Genomic DNA, 27,484 nt, shown 5'->3' on the forward strand with positions numbered 1-27,484 from the left:
CACATGGGCCCTGTAATTCCACATTGTGTAGGAGGTGTAAGATGTCATCCCATCGCCATGCAACCCCCTCTCCCTTTAACATCTGATATACTTTTTTTAGTTGTCTATAACACAGGGTGTGTGAGGGGAAAATGCTGCTGCCCACACCCATGCCAGAATAAATGTGAATGTACTGCCTTCAAGTCGATTCCAACTTATGGCGACCCTATGAATAGGGTTTTCATGAGGCTGAGAGGCAGTGACTGGCCCAAGGTCACCCAGTGAGCTTCATGGTACAATTTTTGTCAGGCAAAAAAAAATTGATGTGCATCTAAAGGATGGGAATGCATTGCATGCTGGTATGCCTGTCACATGGGTGGATGCAGGTAGCACAAAGCTCCGGTGATTGTCCCTATTCCCAGGCTTGCAATTTGATTATTTCTGTTATTATTTATCATGAAAATTGGTACTAAACTTGCGGTATAATCCACAAGATTTCCAGCACTAGCTTGTACATCATTTTGGAATATCAAATATAATGCTCAAATTGCCAGGCATGAAATCATCACAATCAAGGAATAAAGTGTAGTGTGAAAACAGCCTTATGGTGCATTCATGATTATTTGTGCTCCTGATGGTATCAAGACAGTTATATGCAGGAGTGTAGTGATCTGGCGTCTTGGGGAGGGGGGTCTTAGACCCTTTACTTTTTTGGGAGCGGGTTCCCTGTGTTTCCAGCATCCCATGACACTGAAAGGATCTTTTAAGGTGCTTGCTTGTTCTTCCCTGCTGATTGGAGCCAATCAGCGTGAAAGAAGGTGAGTCAGCTACTGAGAAGACTCTTCTCAATAGCTAACACTCTCCGCTTTCACACTTATTGGCTCCTAGGGACGTTTGATGTGTGAGAGAAGGCAATAACAAGGATCTCATTCTTAACTCAGCACCTAAAAAAAAGGATGGGAGAGGGTGTGGCTGTGACTATCATGAATGGACCCTCCACTTCTGAATTTGCCATTACGGTACTGGTTGTACGTGATCCCACTCTCAATACTATTTGCTCTTGCAAAAGGTTTGGGGAAGGTATACTGCCTGATTTCTATTTGGTGCATGGTCCATAACGTCCTCCTGAAATCCTGTACCAGCCCTGATGGCTGTGCCTTGCTTCCGAATACCAGTTGTGGGAAACTGCAGGAGGGGAAGGTGCTCTTGTGCGCAGGTCCCACTTGCAGGCTTCCTATGGTGGCATCTGGTTGGCCACTGTGAGGACAGGAAGCTGGACTAGACGGGCCACTGGCCTGACCCACCGAGAAAATAAAAAATGTGGAGGGGCCCTTAAAGAGACTGGTTGTTTCTGAAGTGCCAGTCTGTGAAAGGACCGTGTTCTGTTTCTACTCTGTGTGATAAAAGAGAGAATACTGCTGTTGATTGCTTCTTCCTCTCAGCCCTTTTGCAACAGAGCATTTTTTTTTAAAAAAAAAAGCCATCTCCATTGCTTATTTTGAAATACGTGTGACACGAGAGGCCAATGTGCATTTCACTGTGGGCCTTGAAAAAGAGGCAAAAGGACCCATGAGGTAAAATAGCGGCATATCTACTGAACAGGCACGGGAGGGGGAGAGTCATCTGAGCTTTCCTTTGAACAATAAAGCTGAAGGATGTCTTTGGAAGGCTTATTTTCAATACTAGCACCTGTACGCTGAGCTAAGCTAAATGCTATTATCGCCCAAGTCACTTGCTCTTCAGAACTGGATTTTTTTTTTATTCATGCAGTAGAGGAAAGCTGTGATTGACTGAACTCGTGTTTTGTTTTTGAAAGAACTGCTCTTGATGCATGGAGCATTAACTTTCTGCTGGTATCCTTCCTACACAAATAGCTTACTTATTACAAAAGCAGGAGTGTGCTTTGGAAAAGGCTGTGGGGGTGGTTCATGTTCATGGTGCTAAATGTGGAAGTCCATTGCTTTATTTAGAATCCTAAGAGTTGGAATGAACTTGAAAGGTCATCTAGCCCAACCCTTTCCAGAGCAGGGGATTTACTGCTTAGGGACAGAAAGATTTGGTTCTCTCAGATTCTCGCTGTTCTGATCTTAATGTCAGTTCTCCACATTTCTACAGCAGTTTGTGATTTGTTTATTGTTTTAATAATCCTCATGAAAATTCATCAGCGTTTTGTGAGCTGTTTTGATTGGGGTTCACATTTTTGCAAGTGCTTTCTCCAGTATAATGCATTTTATATGTTATTTTCAGTAATATATTCCTTTTTATGCACGCTTTCCCCAAATGTATGCATTTTTGTAAAGATTCTTTGGTTGGAGGACTGCACTTGCAAAATTCAGAGAAGTGCAAATTTTGAAGGATGCCTGGAGTTTGGTTCTCATATTATTTTAGAAAGTGTGCATTTGATAGATTTGGTTTTAAATGAAAACTGAATCAGATTTCTCCCCCAATCCTACGAACAGCTCTTCAGCTCTTTGATGATGGCTATCTTATTTCCTCTTAATAATCTCTTCCCCAGGCTAAACATACCAAACTCCTGCAACCTTTCTTCATAGGACTTGGTCTCCAGGCCTCTTCCCCTCCTGTTGTTCTCCTCTGGACCCTTTCCAGTTCCTTGGTTATTCTTCTTTTTTTCAGTTTTTTAAAAAGTTATTTTATTTATTATTATTACTACTACTACCACTATTATTTATTTAATATGTTAGTTGCCTCATACCCCCTACTCTTTAGGCTGCTTACAACACATTTAAAAGCTTACCATATACAAATGAATTTAAAAACATACAATATAGAAAATGTAAAACCCAAACAAAGAGGACTAAGACAGAATATCAAAGCCCTGAGTGAAAAGGAAGTAGGTAGAGAAGGCTCCAGGTGTGCCTCCTTGGGGATAGCATTCCACAGCCAGGGGCTTTGTTTCCAGCCTGTTGCCCTCCTCTGAACCTGTTCCAGTGACAACATAATGTATGTAATTAATTACATAAATTACATAAGTTGCCACAGGGGACAGCAAGTTGTATAATATACTTGTTGGTGGAAGGTGAACTGCAACAGAATGAAAACAGTGTTGCCTGCAACAGATGCGGTGCGGAATGGAAAACAAAGTCTTCTTACATTCCTAATGAGCCATTCTACTTACTAATTGTGGGTGGAATCTTAGTGATTCCCAGATTAGATGCATTGAATTCAGTGAACAAGTTAGTCATGGGTCTACCCTAATTATGACTTAGATACCACACAGTATTTATAGGGGGCAGTATAACAAAATTCTGAGGGCAGCTTTCTTTAGGAAATGGAGTTTTACTGTTTACCCTGGGAACCTGTGGGGTGAGGCAGCCTATGAATACAGATAAGAAATAAATATGAAACAAACAAGTTAAAATTCAGTTTGCCGAGAGTAAAAACAGTTTTGAAACTCATCTGCAATGTCCATTTCAAGTACTGTGATACCACTTCCCCCAAAGAATCCTGGGAACTGTAGTTTATTGAGAGTGCTGAGAGGAGACCCCCTATACCTCTCACAGACCTACAATTCCCAGAGTGGTTTAACAGTAATTCTCTCTTTCCAGAAAACTCTGGAAACTATAGCTGTGTGAGGGGAATAGGGGTCTCCTAGCAGATCTCAGCACCTTCAAGAAACTACACTTCCCAGGATTCCGGGGGGGGGAATGACCATTTAAAGTGTTATAAATGTATAGTGCAGGTGTTTTAAATGTATAGTGCAGATGGGGCCTCAGAGTAGACCCACTGAAATGAACGAATCTAACTTAGTTATGTCTATTAACTTCAATAGGTCTACTGTGAGTAGGACTAGCATTTAATACCATCCAGTAAATTGCTAGTGTCAGAAATGTGCAAATCAATTCACTAATAGGCAATAAAACCTTGCGGTTTAAGAATGTACCTATAGCTAACAAATATTTCTATCAAAAAGCAGGGAAATAGGGCAACTATAGTGAATGCACCAGGGGAGCAGAAGACCTGACCTCCACTCTGAGATATTGTACTGCCCTACAAGTTTGTAAAAATGCAGACCCAATTTGGGTTGGTGTTTCATAGTCCAATCCATTTCTTGTGTAGCTTGAAAGAATTTGATAACATGTGTCTCTAGTGAGTGGTTACCCAGTATTTACAGTCATAGTAAACACTGGTTTATACAAATCTGCTATTTTCTTTTCCGTCCTGAGAACTCCATCATAAATGCTTTGTGAAAATGGCAGACGATGGTGCTTGAACAGCTTAGCTTTTCAGCTACCAACATTTTTCATTATCTCAAGGTTACTCAAGTACAACTTTTCTCATCCTCACACAAGAACAGGAAAGCTTCTGGGCATGTTGACAACAGGGATTGTCAAAGGACACAGTATAAATCAAATCAATAAATCAAACAACAAATAGGCAATTAGGCTGCAATCCTATACTCAATGAACGCAGTGGGGCCTGCTTCTGAGTAGGAATAACACCGCAAGCTTACCAGTGTGTATTGCCAATTCCTGAAACAGTCTCTGGAACACTCTGTTTGAATATAAATTGAGCATTGCAGTTACGGTTACGGCGGTGCAGGTTTTCTGAATTTTGATGCTTCTCATTACAATTCAAATGCAAATAATGTGTGAGTCTATTTATACTCTGTCAGAATCTGTTGTCATACTATATTTGGAATTTCATTTTATGCACATTCTTATGTTATTCAGAATTGTTTGTTATTCAGACATTCCTGGAGCCTGTCAGGGAAAACCCAAACGCAAAGCCATAGTCTTCTAATCTGCTGTTTTTTCGTTGCTCCCTAACATATTACTGGGGCCAGCTGGGAAGGGAGGAGGGCCATTTGTCCCAGAACTCAAGCTGAAAGGGGGCCTCAGACTCAGGCTCTTGTTGTTATTCTTGTTATTTTACAGTTGATAAGTTCCGCATCTTGTGTTGTTATGTGCAGCCAGCCAAAATGTGGCACACACTCTCTCGACTTAGAGCTGCAAATTTAAGAAATAATTGTGTTTTTGTGTGTCGTCATTTTTAAAAAATATATTATTATTGCTAGGGACCTTGAATGTCGGAAGCGGCCTGGGCCTCTCATCATCATCATCAGAATTTATTACCTGCCCTTTACCCAAAGGGCCCAGGGCGGGTTACAACAATTAAAAAACATATAATTAAAAAGAGTTAAAAACAACCCAAACAACATCACAGAAAATAGGGTGGGCCCTAAAAAATATACATATCAGGGTGTCGAACACCGGGTGCATCTTCAACATTTGCCAAAAGTTGTACAATGAAGTTGCCAGATGTGCCTCGGTGGGGAGGGAGTTCCACAACTTAGGGGCCACTACAGAGAAGGCCCTGTCCTGGGCCATCACCTCACGAACGTCCAAGGGTGGTGGAACTACCAAAAGGCTCCCCTCTGCTGATCTCAACACCCAAGAGGGTCTGTAGGGAAGGAGGCACTCTCAGATATTTGGGACCTAAGTCATTTAAGGCTTTAAACACTAACATGAGCACCTTGAATTGGGCCCAGAAACAAAGTAGTAACCAATGCAATTGTTTTAGAACAGGGGTTATATGAGATGTAATGGGAACCCCAGCCAGTAATCTGGCTGCTGCACATTGGACCAGCTGAAGTTTCCATCTTCAAGGGCAGCCCCACATAGAGTGCATTGCAATACTCCAGTCTGCATGTTACCACAGCATGGAACCCTGTGGCCAAGTCTTCTCTGTCCGGAAGGGGCTTCAAACCATCCAGAGCTGGAAAAAGGCACTCCTGGCCACTGAGGCCACCTGAACTTCCAGTGACAGTGTTGGATTAAGGAGTACTCCCAGTCTGTGGACCAGCTCCTTCAAGAAAATAGCAACCCCTTCCAGAACAGGCCATCTTCCCACTTCCTAGACATGAGAACTCTGGACACATAACACCTTTGTCTTTTCAGGATTCAACTTTATTTTATTGGCCCACATCCAGTCCACCACTGTCTCCAAGCATCAGTTCAACACCTCAGCTTCCTGTCCTGATTCAGATGGAATAGAAAGGTAGAGCTGGGTGTCATCTGCATATTGATGGCATTTCACTCCAAATCTCCCGATGACAGCTCCCAATGGATTCAATATACCTGTTAAATAGCATGTAGGACAAGATGGGACCCTGAGAAACACCATAGGATAATTCCCCGGTGCTAAACAGTAGCTTCCCATAACTACATTTTGGAAGCGGCTCTAGAGGTATGAAGCACAGTGCCTCAAACTCTACAGTACCTCCTTGAGATGTTCCAGAAGAATACTGTGGTCAACAGTATCAAAAGCCGCTGAGAGATCATGGAGAATAAGCAGGGTTGCATTTCTCCTATCTCTCTCCTGAGAGATGTCACCAACCAGGGTGACCAAGGCAGTTTCAATGCCATGGCCAGGCCTGAAGCCAGACTGGAACAGATCCAAGTAATCAGTTTCCTGCAAACATGATAGAAGCTGGACTGCCACCACCTTCTCAAGCACCTTGCCCCAAAAGGGGATGTTTGCCATTGGGCAATGTTATTTAACACTTCTGGGTCCAAGAAGGTCTTCTTAAGGAGGGGATGCACTGCCCCCTTATTAATCATTCCCTGGACCCACCCAGGCAGTCCCCTACAGCTAATTCTCAGTAGCCAGGTTGGGCAAGGGGGCAGGTGGTGGGCCGCACTTTTAAGCACCTTGTCCACATCCTCAGGCTGCAATAATTGAAATGGATCCAATGCAGGTGGAACAGACAGTGCTCTGGATGCCCCTGTTGGACTTGCTCTAACTGTGGCATCCAACTCTGTCTGAATCTGATCAATTTTGTCCCTAAAACGCCTTGCAAAGTTGTTACACCAGGCCTCCGAGGGTATCAGAGAAATGCTCTCTTGGCCAGATGACAAAAAACCCATTCACTCCTTGGAAAAGCTCTGCCGGCTGGCTACTTGTGGATGTGATGGTGGCAGAGAAGTAGGCTTTCTTCTCCGCTGCCACTGCCACTTGGTAGGCATGATAGTGCAGCCTTACCTGTATTCGATCAGGCCCGAACTGAGATTTGCACCACCTGCGCTCCAGCTGCTGACCAGATCACTGGAATGCCAAAGTGACCCATATGCCAATCTTAAACCTAGATCTGCTGGCCGGAGGGGTTTGGGATGGAGAGATGTCTCTCAGTGGTGGGTCTGATGCCTGCTCCAGAGCTCACAGTGTTGCCTGTTACAGAAAACTCCACAGGCCTAGATTGCTTGTCATGTTTTTGCCAGTGGGGTGGAGATAGCATTGGAGCTATGGCATCCATAGCCCCTTTATTCCCATAAGAGGCCATAGGATTTGACTCCCTCAAGTACTCCAGTTTAGATCTGGCAGAGTTGATTCCCCCCTTCCGCAGAAATCAGTGATAATTATAAATAACCACTGGAGATCATGAACGGACACACTGTTGTATCCAACTATATTCTTCTCAGAGTGGACCTACTCTAAAGAATAAACCTAAGTTCATCAATGGGCCTACTCTTAAGTAGTGCTAGCATTGGATATTACCCTGTATTTGCAACCTCCCACCTCTTGCCCTAGCTGGCGCAGGCTGGCAGTCCTTTACAAGCGATGGATCGCCTGTCACTTCACTTGTCACCCCAGTTACACGCATGTCCTCCAAAATTAACTGTGTTGCTTTTTTCTTTTCCCAGGGCTGAACCTGTTCTTTCACGGATCCAGGAAAACCGGAAAAGAGTCATTCTTCCTTCAATTGACAATATCAAGCAGGACACTTTTGAGGTTCAACGCTATGAAAATTCAGCCCATGGGTACAGTTGGGAGCTCTGGTGCATGTACATTAGCCCGCCAAAGGATTGGTGGGATGCCGCAGACCCTTCACTACCAATCAGGTTGGTTGCAAAACTTTGGCGGGGGGGGGGCTTAGGCATTCAAGGGTTATTTTTAAAAACAAAATGGTGTGACAATGAAGCCTTTTTAACCAGAATCTTTAACTTCACTAAAATCATCATTGCTATTATTTATCACCCGCCCTTCACCCAAAGGTCCCAGGGCAGGTTACAACAATTTAAAATACAACATTAAAAACAGTTTGAAAACCAATTGCAATCAGAAAAGTTGTGTGGATCCTAAAAACAGTATTTGAAGAACATATTACCAGTTGTTTACTGGGCCCAATTCAAGGTGCTGGTGTTGACCTTTAAAGCCCTATACGATTTCGGCCCAGTTTATCTGAAGGAGCGCCTCCAGCATCACCAATCATGCCGCCTGACAAGATCAGCCACACAAGACCTTCTCTCGGTCCCACCAGTTAAAACAGCTAGGCTGGTGCGGACCAGAGAGAGGGCATTTTCGATTGTGGCCCCCACCCTCTGGAATTCCCTTCCTTTCGATCTTCGCCATGCCCCCTCCTTGATAGGTTTCCGCCGAGCCTTGAAGACCTGGCTGTTCAGGCAGGCCTACGGGAGCTCTGGGGTGGGTTAGCTTTTAATGTTGTTGATTAAATATAAGAGTGGTGGTTAGTTTAATTATTGAGTGTGTTTTGTATTGATTTTATATTGTATTTTATCCTGCTGGTGTACGTCGCCTAGAGTGGCCGTTAATTTGGCCAGATTAGCGACTCAAAAATAAAATTTTATTATTATTATTATATATTTCATCAGCCCAGCCAGATACTTTAGAACTTATTTATGTGATATTGCACACTGTGTTTACATTGCAGTGTTGTAAAGCACATACGATTGTTTGGCCATTATTATACTTTCTGTTGGCTAGCAGCCATAAGCCTAGTTTTTGTAAAGTTTTAAACTTCTTACATACCTATGTGACAGAAATGTATTATGTTCATTCAGACCTTGACTTTGTTGCTTTAGGTCCTGAAAATATACATCTCAGGTGTCAAAGGCCAGGGTAAATTGGTGTGTCTTGATCATTTGCTGAAAATGGTGTAGTAAAGGTCTCAGTCATACCTCTATGGGGAGGAGTTTCTATATCTTAGGGGCTATCACACTGCTACACCACAGCCCCCAAGCTTCTGAGGGTGATAGAACAACCAAGATCCCCTTCCCCCACACACACTGATCTTAACAGCTGAAAGGGTCTACAGAGACTGAGATGATCTTTCAGACACATACTTAATCAGATTTACCAGTATGAAGATTCTGGTTAGAAGCTGTTCACCATGTTAAAAAGCAGCCACATGTAACCCACACACTGCATGGAGAATTCTGGAAGATCCATTGGAGACAAAAACATCTGAGAGGGGCAATGGAGCTCCTTACCGACCTTACTCCATTGTAGATTTTATCTCCTCTATAATGGTTGTTTCCCACAAAATATGGGAAATGGGAATATGGGAAATGTGAAGAACAGGCATGTATGGAATGCATGCAAGCTCTGGGTTCAGAGGCAGTATCCCACTGAATACTAGGACTATGCACCAGAATCAGCTGAGATAAATGGGAGTGAGGGGAAATAGGGTGCCGGACCAGATGGATCATTGGTTGATCCAACAGGACTGCTCTTTCTGTCAGTGTCGGCCTTCTAATTTGTGACCCCTCGGTGACCCCTAACCTGGAAAAGGTGAGACATATGAAAATTCAGAATTCTCTTCAGTTGCAGCTGATCTTCTTGGGTGGTCAGTGCAAAGTTGAACACACTAGTTCTGTTAGAGCATTGGGCTTTCTGCTGTTCTTGGGGCCATATCAAATGTGCAGCGTTGCCACCTTCTGGAGCCAATTGTCTTTCTTATGTTCTTACAGTCTTAAAGCTCCAGACGTGAGTTGTGCATAGTAGTTAGTAGTCTAAGGACTGGGGAGGGAGATGCATTGGGATATTTGGTGACTAGCTAGAGTTTTGAAAAAGTTACTCCAATCCACATACTGTACCTCAAGCTTGAAGAGCTGTCAGTTAACTAAACCAAAATGATGGTGAAAGCGGTTGTGAGTCAGAGGTACTGCATGTAGACATATGCTTCATTTATATGTAAGTTGCATACTGACATGTCTTTATTTTGTCACATGAATGAGTCCTTTGAGCTGCATGATAGGCTGTAATGCACAGTTCCCTCAGAACCCAAGGCAGGATTTGATTTCCGTTTTTCTTAGGCTTACGGATGGGGGAGAAATTTGACAAAGCTTGCATTTACAGCCGAATCTATCAAATGTGCACTTTCCGAAGCAATATGAGACCCCAAAACACAGCCATCTTTTGAAATTCGTACTTATTCAATTTTTTCAGTGCAGTTCTTCAACCAATGTTTACAAATTATGCATATATTAAGGGAAATTGCTTTCAAAGACATGTGCATTAGTCAAAACTGCATACAAAAATGTGATTATTTGGAGAAATCTGCACTAAAATGCTGAAGAATTTTCACGAGAATTTCCCCGCTCAAAATTTGCAAAAATTAAAAGGAATGAGAACTGACTGGGAAAATGAGAAACTGAGACAACCAAAACTGACAGATCCTGCCATCCTCTGCAATTCTCAGAGTGGCTCAACAATCGATCCCTCTTCTCGGGGAACTGTAGGTCCTCCATGGGGAGATGGCCATACCTCCCCACCATCCAGTTTTGCCCCCATAGCTACCTGCCCCCATGAAAACTAATGGAGCAAGCTGTGCCATTAGATTGCATGGTAAAGGGTCTCCTGCTCATAACCCCTCACAGGTTTTTGAAGAACTGTCCATGTTTAGTCTGAAGAGAACTTTGGGACGCTTGCCCATATCTACTAGCATGGCCTGTCAAACTGGATCAGAAACCAAATTCAGCACTAGAACATCACAGGTGTACAAGAAGACCGACGAACTAACTCTATAAACCCAAAGCTTGGAAAAGGACAAGACAGCATCAGAACTGAATTGAGTTGTTTTAGGCTGAACTATCATGGCAGAAGATTGAGTCCCCTGACAAGTCTGGTGTATCTGAAACACATTGTATCTTCACTGTGTCTGTACAGAGAGTTTCCTTTGACTGAAAAAGCATACTGCATGTCTCTCACAGGGCAAATTGCCTGGGATCAGTTCAAATAGAAATGCTTCATTTTTTAAAACAAACTACTTGAACTTTAGGTTGGGTCTAGGAAACGGTTTGCGTGATCCCTATGAGGAAAGAGCAAAGCAGGTTGTATTATTAAGAGCTTGTTTGTGATGAAGACCAGAGAGACGGTCAGTGGGGGCTAGTCTATTAGAGCAAATGGGGCACTGCCTTGTCTGCCCTCAGCCAGCCCCCTCCCCCCTGCCTGCCTTCTTCTCACAACCATTCCAGCAGATGACATTGACTGTCAGCTTGCTCCTCATATAATCGTAGAGTTGGAAGGGACCTCTAAGGCCATTGAGTCCAACCCCCTGCTCAATGCAGGAATCCAAATTAAAGCATATCCAACAGGTGGCTGTCCAGCTGCCTCTTGAATGCCTCCAGTGTTGGAAAGCCCACCACCTCCCTAGGTCACTGGTTTCATTGTCATACCGCTCTAACAGTCAGGAAGTTTTCCCTGATGTTCAGCCAAAATCTGGCTTCCTGTAACTTGAGCCCATTATTCTGTGTCCTGCACTCTGGGACGATCGAGAAAAGATCCTGGCCCTCTTCTGTGTGGCACTGGCAACCTTTCAAGCACTTGAAGAGTGCTATCATATCTCCCCTCAGTCTTCTCTTCTCAAGGCTAAATATGCCCTGTTCTTTCAGTCTCTCCTCATAGGGCTTTGAGGTCCCATGATCATCCTTGTTGGCATCCTCTGAATCTGTTCCAGTTTGTCTGCATCCTTCTTAAAATGCACTGTCCAGAAGTGGACGTAGTACTCAAGATGAGGCCTAACCAGTGCTAAATAGAGGGGAACTAATACTTCACGCGATTTGGAAACTATACTTCTGTTAATGCAGCCTAATATAGCATTTGCCTCTTTTGCAGCCACATCACATGTTCTGTTTCTTGTGGTTGTACAAAATAGTCTTAAGTTTTTGGTTTTTGCATCTCCCCCTCTGTGTTTCAGGTGTAAAGAGCTGAAATACCCAAAGGATCTCCCACAGATTACTGTTATTTTTATCTTTGTGAATGAAGCCCTGTCGGTCATCCTGCATTCTCTGCACAGTGCAGTCAGTCACACTCCTGTTCATCTCTTGAAGGAGATAATTCTTTGTTTCCAGTCTCCTGATCATCCTTTTTGCCCTCCTCTGAATCTGTTCCATTTGCCTGCATCCTCCTTAAAGTGCACTGTCCAGAACTGGACACAGGACTCCTCCTTCTCCTTAGCCTCAGTGTTGCCCTTGTAGAACTCAGAGAGGAAGATAGACTAGAATTAGTTGGTTATGGTTCCATCTATTGTGCCTCCCTGCCTCCGTCCCCACCAGGCCCAATGGGCACCAGCAACCACTGGATAAGGTTCCCACACTAGGTGATTCTGACATGGGTGTGTCTAGGTGCCCCTGGAGGCCATGGGAAAGAAAAGAAATGGTGGTTCACCCTTATGAACCTGGCTGTCAATTGTGATTATGCAGCCATGAGAATTTGTGAAGGATGCTGAGAGTTGTTAGGAGACTCCAAATTCCCCACATTCTTCCAAGCTACACAGGAAGTGGATTGGACTGTGAAAGATCAACCCAAATTGTGTGTACATTTTGACAAATTTGTAGGGCAGTCCAGTATCTCAGAGAGGAGGTCAGGTCTTCTGCTCCCCTGGTGCATTCACTATAGCTGCCCAATTTCCCTGCTGTTTAAAGTTTGGTAGAAATATCTGTTGGCTATAGGTACGTTCTTAAACTGCAAGATTTTGTTAGCTATTAGTGAATTATTATTTGGAGGCTCCCATCTCCAAGGCCTATATCAATTGGAAGCCCAAAGAGGTTACAGTCTGGTTTGTAACCCAGATCTGTACCAAACCTTAGAAGAAATATGCAGGTTAAAGCTTGCTATGCAATTGTGATGATTTGGGGATGTTTGTTTTTCTTTTTCTTACGGATGAACTTGGCTACATTTCCTTTTCATGTGCTGTCTAGTCATAAGTGTAGTAAAGGAAGCAATTTCAACTTCTATTCTCTGGGCTTTTTTCATCCTAACTATACCTCTGCATTGAACTGTCTGGAAAAGAAGGTTCATATTTCATGTGTGCAAGACTATGTGCAAGAGCCAGATTCCAGTCAATATTGCATGTCCCCTGGAACATGACAACAAGACTAGGAAAGCAGATGGTTGGTTCAAATGGATGCTAGCCTCAAAGAGATTGTTCCAGCTGATCTTGGGAAGGCTTTGCTGTTTCTGAGCCATTTTTTAAAATCATACACATGAACAAATGGAGTGAAAGAGCCAAAAAAGAGAGATGTTTTTAAAAAGACAATTCTAGAATTATTATAGAAGGGGCTGGAGGTACATCGGTGCTCACCTTAAAAGGGGTACACAGCTGAACTCCCATTCATCTTAAGGGTGCGCGTGGTAAAACCTTCATCCACCTCTGTTCCTGGTGAGATTTTTGGGACAAGTTGGGAATTTATGACAGAGGTCTGAACAAAAGCAGATTTTCCATTTTAGCAGAAGAGCTGTACTGAAATGTGATATGGCATATCTGGGGGGGGGTTACCCCAACAAATTTCCACAACCCTCTGCCCCTGCTTTCTGGCCTTAGCTGATGAGTGGGGTGACATTTCTAGTACTGCAGATCTTGTAAACTTGAGTTCATTTTACCTGGGTGTGTTCACATGTGTTGGGGGCAGGGATTCTTGGCCTGAAGATAGGCATAGGTTTCCAAAGGCATAATCCTATGCATGCCCAGTCATAAGATCATAAGAAGAGACAGTATGTGCATGTGCTGATGTAACAACAGAGAAGCTCGCAGAAGCCGTGTGTGTTGTCTGGGAGGATGGGGGAGCACCCACTCCACAATCAGTGTTGCTATGCGGGGCATGATTTGCAGCACAGTTTACACCCTCCCAGACCCATCCTGCAGATCTAGGCAGGGACCCCTCAGGAGCGGCTAGGGCCCTCAGCTCATGCCCCACCTGGCCACCCGCTGGCTCTGGTCCTCTTTTCCACCCCCAATGGAGAAACTTTTAACCTACCCATGAGATGTGGGCTATGTTTAAATTATTTTGCTGTTTCTATAAAGTCTAGAAGGCTGGCTTTTTTGAAAACCAAACATACATTTTAAATTCATTAATAGTCTTTTTTTTAAAATTAACAATTGCAATAATTAGTGGTCCCAGAGCTATCTCTCACTGGGTTAGAAATTATCAGGAGTTTAATGTGAAGTAGGGAACCTCAGGGAAGACGTCTTCTTAACCTTTGAGCATTCCATGACATCACAGCACCTCAGCCAATGATCACTAGGAGCTTGTTTCAACCTGGATTCAAGCAGATCTGATCTTTTGAGTTTCTTGTACCCCATGATTAAGCATATTGTCTGGGACTGGTTAATTCCCTCCCCCCAAAAAATAGAGAGAGGGCTCTTCTGTCATCTTTTATCTTCTGGTTTGTTCCTCATTTAAAATAATACTGCCCCAAATTTAATTCTGACCAGTATGCTGCGTGTCAGAAAGAATAAGATCAAGCAGTATATGAATATTTTCTTTTCTTTAAAGCAGATGGATTTTCACAGGCAGACAAGCCCAAGGAAAGTTGTATTCTGAGCTAAAATGTGGTAACTCATTAAAGATGATCTTGAGAAGCTGATGTAAACTGAAGCATTTCAGTCTCTTACACCTGAAGAAATCTACATATGTAATGCCACTAGCAAGGTTTTATTGGGAAAGAATCTGTTAGGATTAAGTTGACTTGACAAGAACCTGCTGCAAGAGGTTGCTGGAAAGCAGATTGTAATTCTACTTTTGTTGTTGTTTTATAGTGTTTTTTTTAAAGAAGCATAAATGTTTTGCAGGATTAACACACCAGAAACAGTTATGATTTTGCAATAGCACCCCCTCCATCAGCATTTCACAGAAAAAATAGGTCCAGTCTCATAACTCCCTGATTCTCATACCAAAGATCACTGACAACTCCCCCATACACAATTCAGTGTATAAATTTAATTAATATGTCAACAATTACTTTTTAAAAATCATGTCACGTTCCAAAGGGTTAAGCAGCAAAATCACAATACCGCATCATTCATATAAGTTATAAATAAGTAATATAACTGATACCCCACCATTTCACAACCATACAGCTAAATTATTCTCTGGTCCAATTCGGTCAATGGCTACTAGCTATGTTACCTATGCTCTGTCTCCACCGTCAGAGGCAGTATGCTTCTGAATACCAGTTGCCAGAAACCGCAGGAGGGGAGAGTGCTCTTGCGCTCAGGTCCTGCTGTTGGCTTCCCATTGGGGCATCTGGTTGGCCACTGTGAGAACAAGATGCTGGACTAGGTGGGCCACTGTCTGAGCCATCATCCAGGCTCTTCTGATGTGCTTATGATGCCACTTCTGGAATCTCTTTCTGTATGCTCCAATATTGGTTTCTTTGGTGCAAGGATAAACTTATGCTGCTGCTTTAAAGGAGCTTTAATTCATTTCTGATAGCTTTCCTCTGCCCATTGTATGTATTGATTATAAACTTGTAAAACTTACAGACTGTATGTAACTAAGTTCTACTCAGGAGACCATAGAAATGAATGGGCCTGAGTTAGTCATATTGTTTTCAATGGGTCTGTTCTGAGTAGGTTTAGCATTGGATGCAGCACTCTATCAGTCATCAAAATTGGCACGAGAGGGAGAAAAGTATCCCCCCAAAGGCAAAAACAGGGGAAGTGACTCATTGGAGCAGATGTCCTGTCCCCTATGCTCTTTAACATCTATGTGAAGCCGCTGGGTGCGGTCATCAGGAGCTTTGGAGTGTGTTGTCACCAGTATGCTGATGACACGCAACTCTATTTCTCCTTTTCATCTTCTTCAGGTGAGGCTGTTAATGTGCTGAACCATTGCCTGGCCGCGATAATGGACTGGATGAGAGCTAACAAACTGAAGCTCAATCCTGACAAGACTGAGACGCTGTTGGTGGGTGCCTTCTCAACCCTATCTGGATAATGTTGACCTTGCCTCAGTCGTCCATGCTCTGGTAACCTCGAGATTGGACTACTGCAATGCACTCTACGTGGGGCTGCCTTTGAAGACAATTTGGAAACTACAGCTAGTGCAAAACGCAGCAGCCAGACTGCTGACGAGGACCAGATGGTCCGCACATATAACACCTGTTCCGGCGCGTTTGCACTGGCTACCTATTTGTTTCCGGGCCAGATTCAAAGTGCTAGTTTTGACTTATAAAGCCTTACACGGTGCGGGACCACAATACCTTGCGGAACACCTCTCCCGCTATGAACCTACCCGCTCACTACGTTCAACATCTAAGGCCCTCCTCCGAGTCCCGTCCCATAGGGAAGCTCGGAGGGCTGTTACTAGATCTAGGGCCTTTTCAGTAGTGGCCCCCAAATTGTGGAACAGTCTCCCCGATGAGGTGCACCTGGCGCCTACTCTTCTATCTTTTCGGCGCCAGGTTAAAACCTTTTTATTCTCCCAGGCATTTTAATTGCTTAATGTTAAGTTAATTTTATATCAAGTTGTTAAATGCTTTAGCTGTCTGTTTTAGGGATTTTATCTGATTTCTTTTTACTGTATTGTATTTTATTCCTTGCTGTGAACCGCCCAGAGAGCCATAGGCTAGGGGCAGTATAGAAATGGAATGAAATAAATAAATAAATAGCCACTGCTGGCTCCATCTGGATGGAGCAACTCCCCTATGAGGAAAGGTTACAACTAGAAATGGTGTAGAATATTTGCAAAATCGGATTTGGTATCGAATTTTGGGATAATCCTCAAATTCGCCTCATTGTCAAACAGGCTCCCATTCTTTGTGTGTCTATGGCTGTCAGTGGCGCCGTACATTTAAAAAAAAAAATCTGCACTGAGAATTACATAATGATTTACGAAATTATTTTTGTAATCAGCGGCTGCTGTATACATTATATAAATTATACAGCAGCATAAGGGATAAGGGAAAAGATTATGTAATTTTTCAGGAAAAAAATAACGGGGAAAAAGGAGAGCCAGGAATCGCGATAACTAGCAGAACACGATTTATGGCAAAATGAAACGTGCAGCCCATTTGACGAATTGAAAAATGAATATAATCCAATAGCAAACCCCATCCTTAGTTACGACCTTTGGGGCTTTTTAGTTTAGAGAAAATGCATAGGTAGGAGAAAGTGGGCAGAGAAGTTTTTCTCCCTGTCTCATAACGCTAGAACTCGGGGACAGAGGAAAGAAAGGTCTTCTTCACATGGTGCATAGTCAGAGTATGGAATTTGCTCCTACAAGAAGCAGTAATGACCACCAAATCGGATGGTTTTTAAGAGAGGATTAGATGTATTAATGGAAGATAAAGCTATCAGTGGCTACTAGTCCTGATGGCTGTGTTCAACCTCCACTGTCAGAGGCAGAATGCCAGTGGCTTGGAATCACAGATTGGGGGGTGAATGCTCCTGCACTAGGGTTGCCAGGTTCATGGCCTGAGACTGATCCTGTGTCTTTAGGAGAAGAGAAAGTCAGCCAAGTGCAGGTGTTTTTGCAACACTGTAATGGGAAAAACCACAAGGTGGAATTCTCCTTTCCCCCTGCACAACTTTTAAAGATACAGAAGACCTCTTGGAGGCTGGGCCTGGCAACCAAGGTGCTCAGTGCAGGAATCCAAATCAAAGCATTCCCAACAGGTGGCTGTCCAGCTGCCTCTTGAATGCCTCCAGTGTTGGAGAGCCCACTGTCTCTCTAGGTCATTGGTTCCATTGTCGTATGGTAAGCAGTATTCAGAGGTGGTTTTACCATTGCCTTCCTCTGAGGTTGAGAGGCAGTGACTGGCCCAAGGTCACCCAGTGAGCTTCATGGTTGTGTGGGGATTCGAACCCAGGTCTCCCAGGTTGTAACCACTACACCACACTGACTCTCTTGATAGCCTTTATCTTCCATTCATTTATCTAATCCTCTTTTAAAGCCTTCCAAGTTGGTGGCCATCGCTGCCCCTTGTGGGAGCAAATTACATCATTTCACTATGATTGCCGCTGTGCAAAGGACTTGCTTTTGTCTGTCCTGAATCTTACAACATTCAGCTTCATTGGATGTCTCTGAGTTCTAGCATGCCGCAAGGTGGATTTAAGAGGGTTTTCACTTCTGCTTTGACTTGTCCGTGTCATGTGAGCCTTAGAAACGATGCTTGATTTTAACTGTGCTATGATTGAAACCAGAGAAGCCGTGTGGTGTAGTGGTTAAGGTGTTGGACTACAACCTGGGAGACCAGGGTTCGAATCCCCACACAGCCATGAAGCTCACTGGGTGACCTTGGACCAGTCACTTCCTCTCAGCCTCAGAGGAAGGCAATGGTAAACCACCTCTGAATACCACTTACCATGAAAACCCTGTTCATAAGATCACCATAAGTCGGGAAGTCGGGATCGACTTGAAGGCAGTCCATTTCCATTTCATGATTGAAACCATCGGTTTATGAAGCTGACTTGTTTCAGCAAATACAATTACTGAGATTAAGCATCCCTTAGGATTTGGATGCAAGATTAAACTGCAATCAGAAGTGAAAACTCCTTGCAGCTGCTCTCGAAGAGGAGAGGAGGCAGAGGGCACACACAAGAGAAGGGGGCAGGCTAGGCTTGTTCCCATCACACAGACTGAGCCACTGCTTATGTCTGAATGTAGCGATGGAGTGTTGTGTAGATTTTAAAAATCACACTTCCTGAAATAAATGAAAGAAAATAAAAAAGAGAGAAAATAACCGATGAGATTTGCCAGGGTTAATTCTGGTCCTTAAAACGGGCTTGTGTGCAATGCAGTTGCAGAGTACCAGTAAGGAACTGGGGTCAGCTAGATGTCAATTAAAGTGCTAATTGGGAAGAAGCCCTAAACACACAAGGTTTGGGGAGCCTAAATGAGCCCACAAGCATGCAGCAGCAATTTCCAGCTCTCCTGCAATCCCGCTGCCTTATAGTCAGAAAAAGACCTACACCCCTGCATACACAAACACGCTAGCAGTAACAACACTGCATATTAAAACTGGGCTTTCTGGTATCAGCTCCTGAGTTACAGTACAAATAAATGTTGCACCTTCTGGGCTGACGAATGATATACTCTTTGTGGAACGGGCATGGGTGGATTGCTGTAATGAATGCAGAGAAGCACAGCCCATTCACCATGTATAATGGATGAGGCACAGTTTTTGTGACCATATATATTTTTTAAAAATATATTTTTTTCATTGCTTCAAAATTAGATCCCCTGGGCTTTTGTATAGGGAGTCATGGAGATTGGTAATAGCCTGTACCAAGCTTAAGAAGACTTGGGCTTCTTACAACATAGAGAACAGATGCTGGAAAGGCCATCTATTTCTCTTGACATAGCTGAGACCTCTCCCTCTCTCTTTCTCTGAAGTAGGCTTAGTAGTGTAGTGGGGATTGGCACCAAGGGCTCAGTTTAAACCTCAGCTGAGGCCTGGAATTTGTAATTTAGTGATAAAGGAGAGGTTACTGTTGTGAATAGTGAAGAACTTTCATTTAAAACTGAAGACCAAATTTGATGCAATAGTTGCAGCCATGTTTGTTTTCGTCACGTGTCAGTAGTGATGGAAGAATACACTTTGGCTTTCTCAGTTCTCCCTTTTCCAATCTTAAATTCAGTTCTCCATATTTCAACAGCAATTTGCATTTTTTTTTGAAAAAAAATCCTTCTGAAAATTCTGTAGCGTTTTAGTGCAAATTTCCCCTACTAAACACATGCAGTTTTGACTAATGTAAACATTTCTGCAAGCAATTGCTTGGTGTGACACAGAAGGGACTCTCTGTGTAGTAGTGACAAATATCCAAGAAAATCTGGGCTAGGGCCAGATATTTCTTGTTGCCAACCAGTTGGCAATTTCTGCAATGAGGAAATACTTCAGAATAGGGTACAGTTCAGATCAATCATTGCACCACATGGCTGCTCCAGTTTGCTTGGTTCCTAGTTGCTGGGCCATTTATTTATTATTTATTTATTTGTTAAAATTATATCCCAACCTTCCTCCTAGAAAGATCCCAGGGCGGCAAACAAAACACTAAAAACACTCTAAAACATCCTAAAAACAGACTTTATATTAAAGCAAAACACCTTTTAAAAACCATATTAAAACAAAACACCTTTAAAAACATCTTTTTTTTAAAAAAAAAAAGCTTATTAAAAAGCAGTTCCAGCTAGGGTTGCCAGGTTCATGGCCTGAGACTGATCCTGTATCTTTAGGAGAAGAGAAAGTCAGCCAAGTGCAGGTGTTCTTGCAACACTGTAATGAGAAAAAATGCAAGGTGGAATTGTCTTCTTGGTTGCCAGGCCCGGCCTCTAAGAGGTCTTCTGTATCTTTAAATGTTGTGCAGGGGGATAGAAGAATTCCACCTTGTGATTTTTCTCATTACAGTGTTGCAAGAACACCTGCACTTGGCTGACTTTCTCTTCTCCTAAAGATACAGGATCAGTCTCAGGCCATGAACCTGGCAACCCTAGTTCTAGCACAGCCGCAGACTGGGATAAGGTCTCTACTTAAAAGGCTTGTTGAAAGAGGGCGCCTGTCTAATATTTAAGGGGAGGGAATTCCAAAGGATAGGTGCCACTACACTAAAGGGCCGCTTCCTGTGTCGTGCAGAACGGACCTCCTAATAAGATGGTATCTGCAGGAGGCCCTCACCTGGACAGCATAGTGATCAAGTGGGTATATAAAGGGTAAGACAATCTTTCAGGTAACCTGGTCCCAAGCTGGATAGGGCTTTGTACACTAAAACCAGAACTTTGAACTTGGCCCAGTAGTGAATGGACAGCTAGTGCAATTCTTTCAGCATCTGGGCAACATGTTGGTGATATCCTGCCCCAGTGAGCAGTTGCACCACCACATTTTGCACCAGCTGCAGCTTCCAGACCAACCTCAAGGGCAGCTCTACATAGAGCACATTGCAAGAGTTGGAGTTCACCAGAGCATGGACAACAGTGGTCAGGCTATCCCGGTCCAGAAACAGCCACAGCTGTCTTACCGGCCAAAGCTGGTAAAAGGCACTCCTAGCCACTGAGGTCACCTGGGCCTCTAGAGACAAAGATGGATTCAGGAGCACCTCCAGATTATGAACCTGATCTTTCAGAGGGAGTATGACCCCATCCAAAGCAGGCAACTGACCAATTATCCCGACTTGGAAACCACCAACCCATAGCGCCTCTGTCTTGCTAGGATTCAGAGTCAGTTTATTGGCTCTCATTCAACCCACCAGCAAGTCCAGGCACTGGTCCAGGGCTTGCACGGCCTCTCCCACTTCACAGAGAAATAGAGCTGGGTATCATTGCACTGCTGACACCTTGCCACAAACTTCCTGATGACCACTCCCAAGGGCTTCAGATAGATGTTAAACATCATCAGGAACAAGATGGTACCCTGGGGCACCCCACTGAACAATTTCCAGGGGTGGCGGGGTGGCGAAAGACAATCATCCAATGCTATTCTCTAAAAAAGACCCTGGAGGTAGGATTGGAAGCACTGTAAAACAGTGATACCCATCTCACCAAGTTGGCTCAGAAGGATACCATGGTCAATAGAATCAAAAGCCATGGTGTTCCATAGCTTGTGCATCAGTATTCTGAAAATCTCAGCATTTCTTATCAAATGAACAAGCAAGGCAGATGCTCTACCCACTGAGCTCCGGCCCTTGCCCTCTGCAAAATCTGCATGAAGCCCCTACTTTCCAGCTGTCTCTGCTTAGCCTATGCAATCCATTTCCCCACATATATACCACAATAATCTTTGTCAAATCCATTTGCATGAAAGAAACATATTGCATTGCAGCTACAGCCCCCACACATACATACACAGATTTGGAGAAGTCTGTGTGTGAGAGAGAACAAGAGGGATGAGTTTTAAATTGCCTGAGAACTTCTCTTGATCTCCCCCCCCCGGACTAAATCCTTCATCTGGTTTTGAAGAAGTCCTAATTCAATACAGAATTCTTAGATTCCAAAGATAAAAGGGCAACCTTCTGAAGATGAAACAACTTCCCCTTTAACAGGATTTCAAAGATCTACAGTGTGCACACACATGATACTCCTGCTTGGATTTCTTTTTTTCTTTCTTTTTCTTTCTTCTTCTTTTTTTGTGTGTGTGTGCATTTGAGCTGTTTTAAGGTCTGCAGTCTGCAGAAGCATAGCCAAGGCCAACTGCATAATCCGCCACATCAAAGGGATCGGGTGCTGCTTATGTTCGATGCACGGCAAAAAAATTCTGAGCTGCATCATGGTGGAAAAGACAAAAGCTGCGTCACCAGAAAGGCAAATGGCCACACATGGCTGATGCTTTTGCAAAATGTTTAATCTGCTCCACCACCACCATCGCCCTGGAAAGAAGTTAAAGATGCATTCATTCATCTCTTTGATCTGTGGGGATTGTTATTCTGTGTTAAAACGTCGTTATTCTGTGTTGAGAAGTAGAACACTGTCATTCGGAATCAAGATTTGATTCCAGGCTCCCTAATTCCAAGCAGTGTTAAGAGCAACCATACAGGCAGAGCCAAAAAGAGGATGGGGCCAGTGAGTGCAGGGTGGCGCCAGGCATGATTGGGCCCCTTGTTCCCCCCCGACCATGCGGGACCTCTCCACCTACCTCCTCTCTTACTGTGAATGTACTGCGTGCTGGGTGTGCACATTGCTGTCGTCAACCAAGATGATGGTGGAGGTTTCTCTAAGGGGCTGATACCCTGCCACCATCTTTGTTGATGGCATGCACGTGTGCTACGCTGTGTGTACGCACATGCCTGCCTTCAGTCAAGATGATGGTAGGGGCATCAGCCTCTTAGAGAAGCCTCTGCTGCTATCTTGGTTGAAGGCAGCTGTGCGTGCAGCACACAGGGCATTAATAGAAAAGGAGGAGAGGTAGGTGGAGTTTGTGAGTGCCATGGGGCTGCACAGTCTGGGGGGGGCTGGGACCCTACCGAGGATCACAGAAGGAGAGCGCTACCCCCACACCCTAAGGAGGGGCCCTTCAGGAGCCCCTCTGGGCTGCAGGGGCCCTCGGCCAGGGCCTGACCTGGCCACCCTTTGGCGCCAGCCCTGGGTGGGTGCACCACCCCACCTGGACACCTAATTCCTTTTCTTCTTAATTTTAAAATTTATGACATGATGACAGCTTAAGAATGGCCAGATCTATCATTTTCAGTTTGTCATTTTTCTCACTTTAAATCTGGTTCTTTACATTTCCATGTTTGCAATATTTTCATTTAAAGCCCTCCTGAAAATTTGTCAGCATATTTTCCAACAAAAGTGTGTATTCCTGCTTAAATACACTTTTTTGTGCAATTTTGCCTCATATATACATTTTTGCAAGCCATTTCCCCACCTATAGTGCATCTCTGCATCTTTTCACTAATGTGCACTTTAATGAACACTTTCCATTAGTGTATGCATTTTTGTACAGATTATTTGATTGGAGAACTTTATCATGCGGATTTCAGAGGATCATTGTGTCTTAGGTCACACATCGTTATGGTAAGTGCAGATTAGGCAGGGTCATCTTTAAATGTGAACTGAATCAAATTTCTCCCTCAACTTTAGTGAAAGGGGATGACAACAGGGCCTCAGTCTTAAGACCTAGATCAAAGATCTAGCCTGTGGGCTAGATTAGGCCTGGCACCCATCCTCCAAGGCCATTTCCCCCAAACCACCCACTTTCCCCACACCTGATCATGTATGTGACCTCAGGTGCAAGGCACGGGGAAACATGGCTGTCACACACCCCTGTGTGATCTGGATGATCCAAAGAACACCTCATTCGGATATGTCCCTGAATCAATTCACGGGTTGGGGCTAATGTTTAATTAGGGTTTTTTAAAAGCCTTGTTAAACATATGGTTGGGAGGGGGGCAAAATGAGACTCTGTGTCCTTCTCCCCTCCTGACCACAATGCAAGCAGGAGGGTTCAGCCCTGCTGGGGCCTGCTTTGTAAGCAAAGGAGCAACCAGGGCTGGCACCAGGCATGCTGGGGCCCTTGGGCACCAGCCTGCCCCAGGCCCTGGCACCCACCCACACACTCCACCTACCTTTCCCTTGAAGTGAATGCTGGCCATGCTGTGACCTCATGCCTGCCATCAACCAAGATGGAGGCAGGGGCATCAGCTGCTTAGGGAAGCCTTGGCCACCATCTTGGTTGATGGCAGGCATGTGCCCACAGCGTGGCCAGCATTTACTTCAAAGGAAAGATAGGTGGGGCATACAGGCTGGTGCTGCACAATAGTAGGAGGTGTGCCTGGGAGCTCCCTCTCTATGATCTGTGGCAGGGTCAGGAACCCTAAGGAGGGGCTGTTCAGGGGCCCTTGGCGAGGGCCCGACCTGGCCACCCTCTGGCGCTGGCCCTGGGAGCAACCAGCAGGATTTGAATCCCCCTCTATGCTCATGGTGAGCCTAGAGCTCAATCCTGCAGGGGTCTGCTTCCCCATCACGTTGCCTGCTCTGGGTGGTGGGGAGAAGGAGGTACCCGAGTGTCTGAGAGGCACAATGGAAGGAACAGTGGGCAAAGAGTATGGTTCCACTGTGTCCCACCTGAAAGGCATCAAGAGGCGTCTGGGCAATTTTAAGCACGAAGGGGATGTGGAATAGTGGTAGGCTCAACATACACGCCCTGGACTCTGCTGCGGAGAAAAGGCACATGCTTGGTGCTTGCTTAATGGGCAAAGATAGGTGGGGAGGTGCAATCCCGCTGAGGTCTGATTCCCCAGTTTATTCCCTGCAGGGAATATCCTGGCACAGCAAAGGCTGCCTGCCTTTCTTCCCACTAGACACACTGTCCCCTGACAGCCCCAGATCACTCTGGGTGGCCAAACCCAACCCAGGTCGATCTGGGGCTGTCTCCACCCAACTCGGTTCATTAAATTTGGTTTGGGCTTCAGCTGAATCTGATGCACAGCCCTACAACTGGGAGGCTTAAAGTGCTTGTTAGCCATGGCAAGGCAGGTTTGCTGTTAGTGCCGATCGGCTGATTGTTGGTGACAAACAAGCCTGCAGCGATTGGCTGGTGCTGCAGGTCTCCCCGCTGAGCGCTTTGTAACTCAGCTGATCCCAGCAGGCTTCTGCCATCTTTCACCTGATACATTTGACCCTTTTCCACTTGTCCTATTCAAACTGTTTGCAGCTAGCCAAGATTTATACCCAAGAAGAAACCTGGATAACTTCTCACTTCTAAATTATCTGTTCCCTGAATCTCAGCATTCAGCTGCTTGAAGAGGGGAATGTATTCCTTCTGTTGTCTGCGGTATATTTTTTCAACACTTGAATTATTTCTTTGCAAGTATATTGAAATACTCAGCTATTCCGAAAGCACACAGACAGGCAGACAACATTTCTCCGGCTTCATTACCTGTAGGGAAATTAGCATTAATTTGCTCTCTGAACCTTGGGAAAGTAGGGGATTTACAAGGGGGGGGATGTGTCTGACACCAGCAGGGCTAATATCAGTCTCCGCCATCCTTGGGCGTCTGTCAAGGCCTTGGCAGGACCTACTGCTGTTGTCTGCCCAGCTTCCCTTACTTATTTTGCTGCCCTGGCATTCAGAGCAGCGACAGCCTACTGGTTTGAGTCAGCCCTTTCATTTCCCACAACACCACTAATGTGGATATTGCAGGAAATGTAAAGTGTGACTAGACCCATCCACCTGGCTGTGGTTTGGGAAACTGCCACTGCAGGTGAGTAAACCAAGCAGGTCTCAATGAGATAGGTGGGGCCCCACCAGAGGATACACTATGGGCTCATCTACACGGTGGTTTAGTGTGTGTTTGGTGCTACTCACATCCCCTTTTAATTTTCATGGTTCACATGATGTTACTGGCAAACAGAAACTATCACACAGTTTTCCCGCTGTCAATCCATACTAACCCAATCTGCTGACAATATGAAAAGTTTAGAACAATATCCACTCCACACATCCTTGAAGACTGTTTCCATTGATGGTTTTTAGTGGTAGGGTGACTTGTCACTTTCAGCTGTTCTCCTTTCTCCGCCCACTAACTCTCCCAGGAATTGCATTTTGTTTCTGGTGGTTTATCCAGCAACTTCCGACTGCTCTGTCCTCCCCGCTTCACAGTTTGCTGCCACCCTCCCTTCTTTCCTCCCTTTCTCCCCGAGTAAACTTCCTTCACTCCTTTTGTTTCCTAAAAAATCAAAAGTGGATTTTTTTTAAAAAAGTCACGTCCAAAATATATTTTGAGAAAATATCAGTATTTGGTATTGATATTTTCAGAAAATATTTCCAGAAAATATCAATATCGGTAAGGATGTTTTCAGAAAATATTGATATATATATTTTAAAAATATCGATATTATATTGATTTGTTTTTCCAACAGGGAAAAATTAACAGAAAAAGCAAGGGGCAGCAAAGAAGGGGGGGAGATGACCCCCCACTTCTTTTCAATCACCAAACTTTGATAAGAGGGGAGGCAGGAGGGAGTGGAAATACTGCTGAGGTAAAAAATATTTGCACATGCCCAGTAACTGTGCAACAGGAAGGAGTAACGATGTAAAATTAGAGAGTGGGGCCACAAGGTAACAGTGACACTAATCTTTCCCAGAGGAACGCTTACATCTGTGAATGGAAAACAACGGTTTTGAAGTTACCATTGAGCATGGTGTGGTCCTTGCAAATCAATTTCTATGGTAAAAGCAGTGCATTTGCTACAAAGAAATGATCCCATGTCAGTAGAGGCTGGCCCACAAGGTCTCTTGAGACATTGCCCTACCACATGAAATGTCAAGCAACATTTTTTAAAAAACACTTTCTCCACAAATCTCAAAGCCACGCTCTTTCGTCTCCTCTGTGGAGGCTGATCAATGCAGGCAAATAGGGCAATGCTCACCAACCTCAGTTTGCCCTCATCCAACCCCCACCTCCCTACCTTCCTCCTTAACAACCAGTCCAAGGGGTGGCCCTGGCCGTCAGCTTCCTCCTCCTCAGTCTCAGCAATGCCCCTTGTAGAACTCTACAGGGTGGAGACAAAACTGGAATTAGTTGGCTCTGCCTGTCACTGGCTGTGGCGCCACCTACTGTCTGGGCTCCCCTACCTTCTGCTCTGTTAGTTCTAATGGGCACAGCCACCGCCGCTTCCTGTTCCATTTGGAGACTGACTCCTAGAGCAGTGGTGTAGTCATGCAGGGTCTTGGGGTCTTAGACCCCTTACCTTTTTGGGAGCAGGGTCCCAGCAGGGTCCCTATGTCTCCAGCATCCAATGAGCCAATCAGCATGAAAAGGGAGTGTGTTAGCCACCGAGAAGAGTCTTCTAACATGCTTCTTTGTCCTTTTCTGCTGATTGGAGCCAATCAGAGTGAAAGGAGGTGAGTCAGCCACTGAGAAGGCTCTTTTCAGTAGCTAACACTCTCCTCTTTCATGCTGATTGGCTCCTAGGGATGTCTTTTGTTGTGGGAGAAGGCATTAACAAGGATCTCATTCTCAGCCGGCAGCAGAAAAAGAGGGAGAGTTCAATTTCTGAACTCTCCCAGTACTAGTAAATACACCAACACC

At 44.5% G+C, this 27,484-nt stretch overlaps 1 protein-coding gene across 2 annotated transcripts in view; it reads left to right on the forward strand.

The window, feature by feature from the left end:
* The window catches only part of GALNT17 (polypeptide N-acetylgalactosaminyltransferase 17), a 187,867-nt gene that overhangs the window by 116,830 nt on the left and 43,553 nt on the right, over window positions 1-27,484 (forward strand). For both annotated transcript variants that reach the window (XM_061605097.1, XM_061605096.1), the window contains one exon: window positions 7,641-7,838. In XM_061605097.1, coding sequence (XP_061461081.1) covers window positions 7,641-7,838 — 198 coding nt within the window. The remainder of the gene's footprint in view (window positions 1-7,640; window positions 7,839-27,484) is intronic.

Source organism: Rhineura floridana, chromosome 21, assembly GCF_030035675.1.
Source record: "Rhineura floridana isolate rRhiFlo1 chromosome 21, rRhiFlo1.hap2, whole genome shotgun sequence".
NCBI lineage: Eukaryota > Metazoa > Chordata > Lepidosauria > Squamata > Rhineuridae > Rhineura > Rhineura floridana.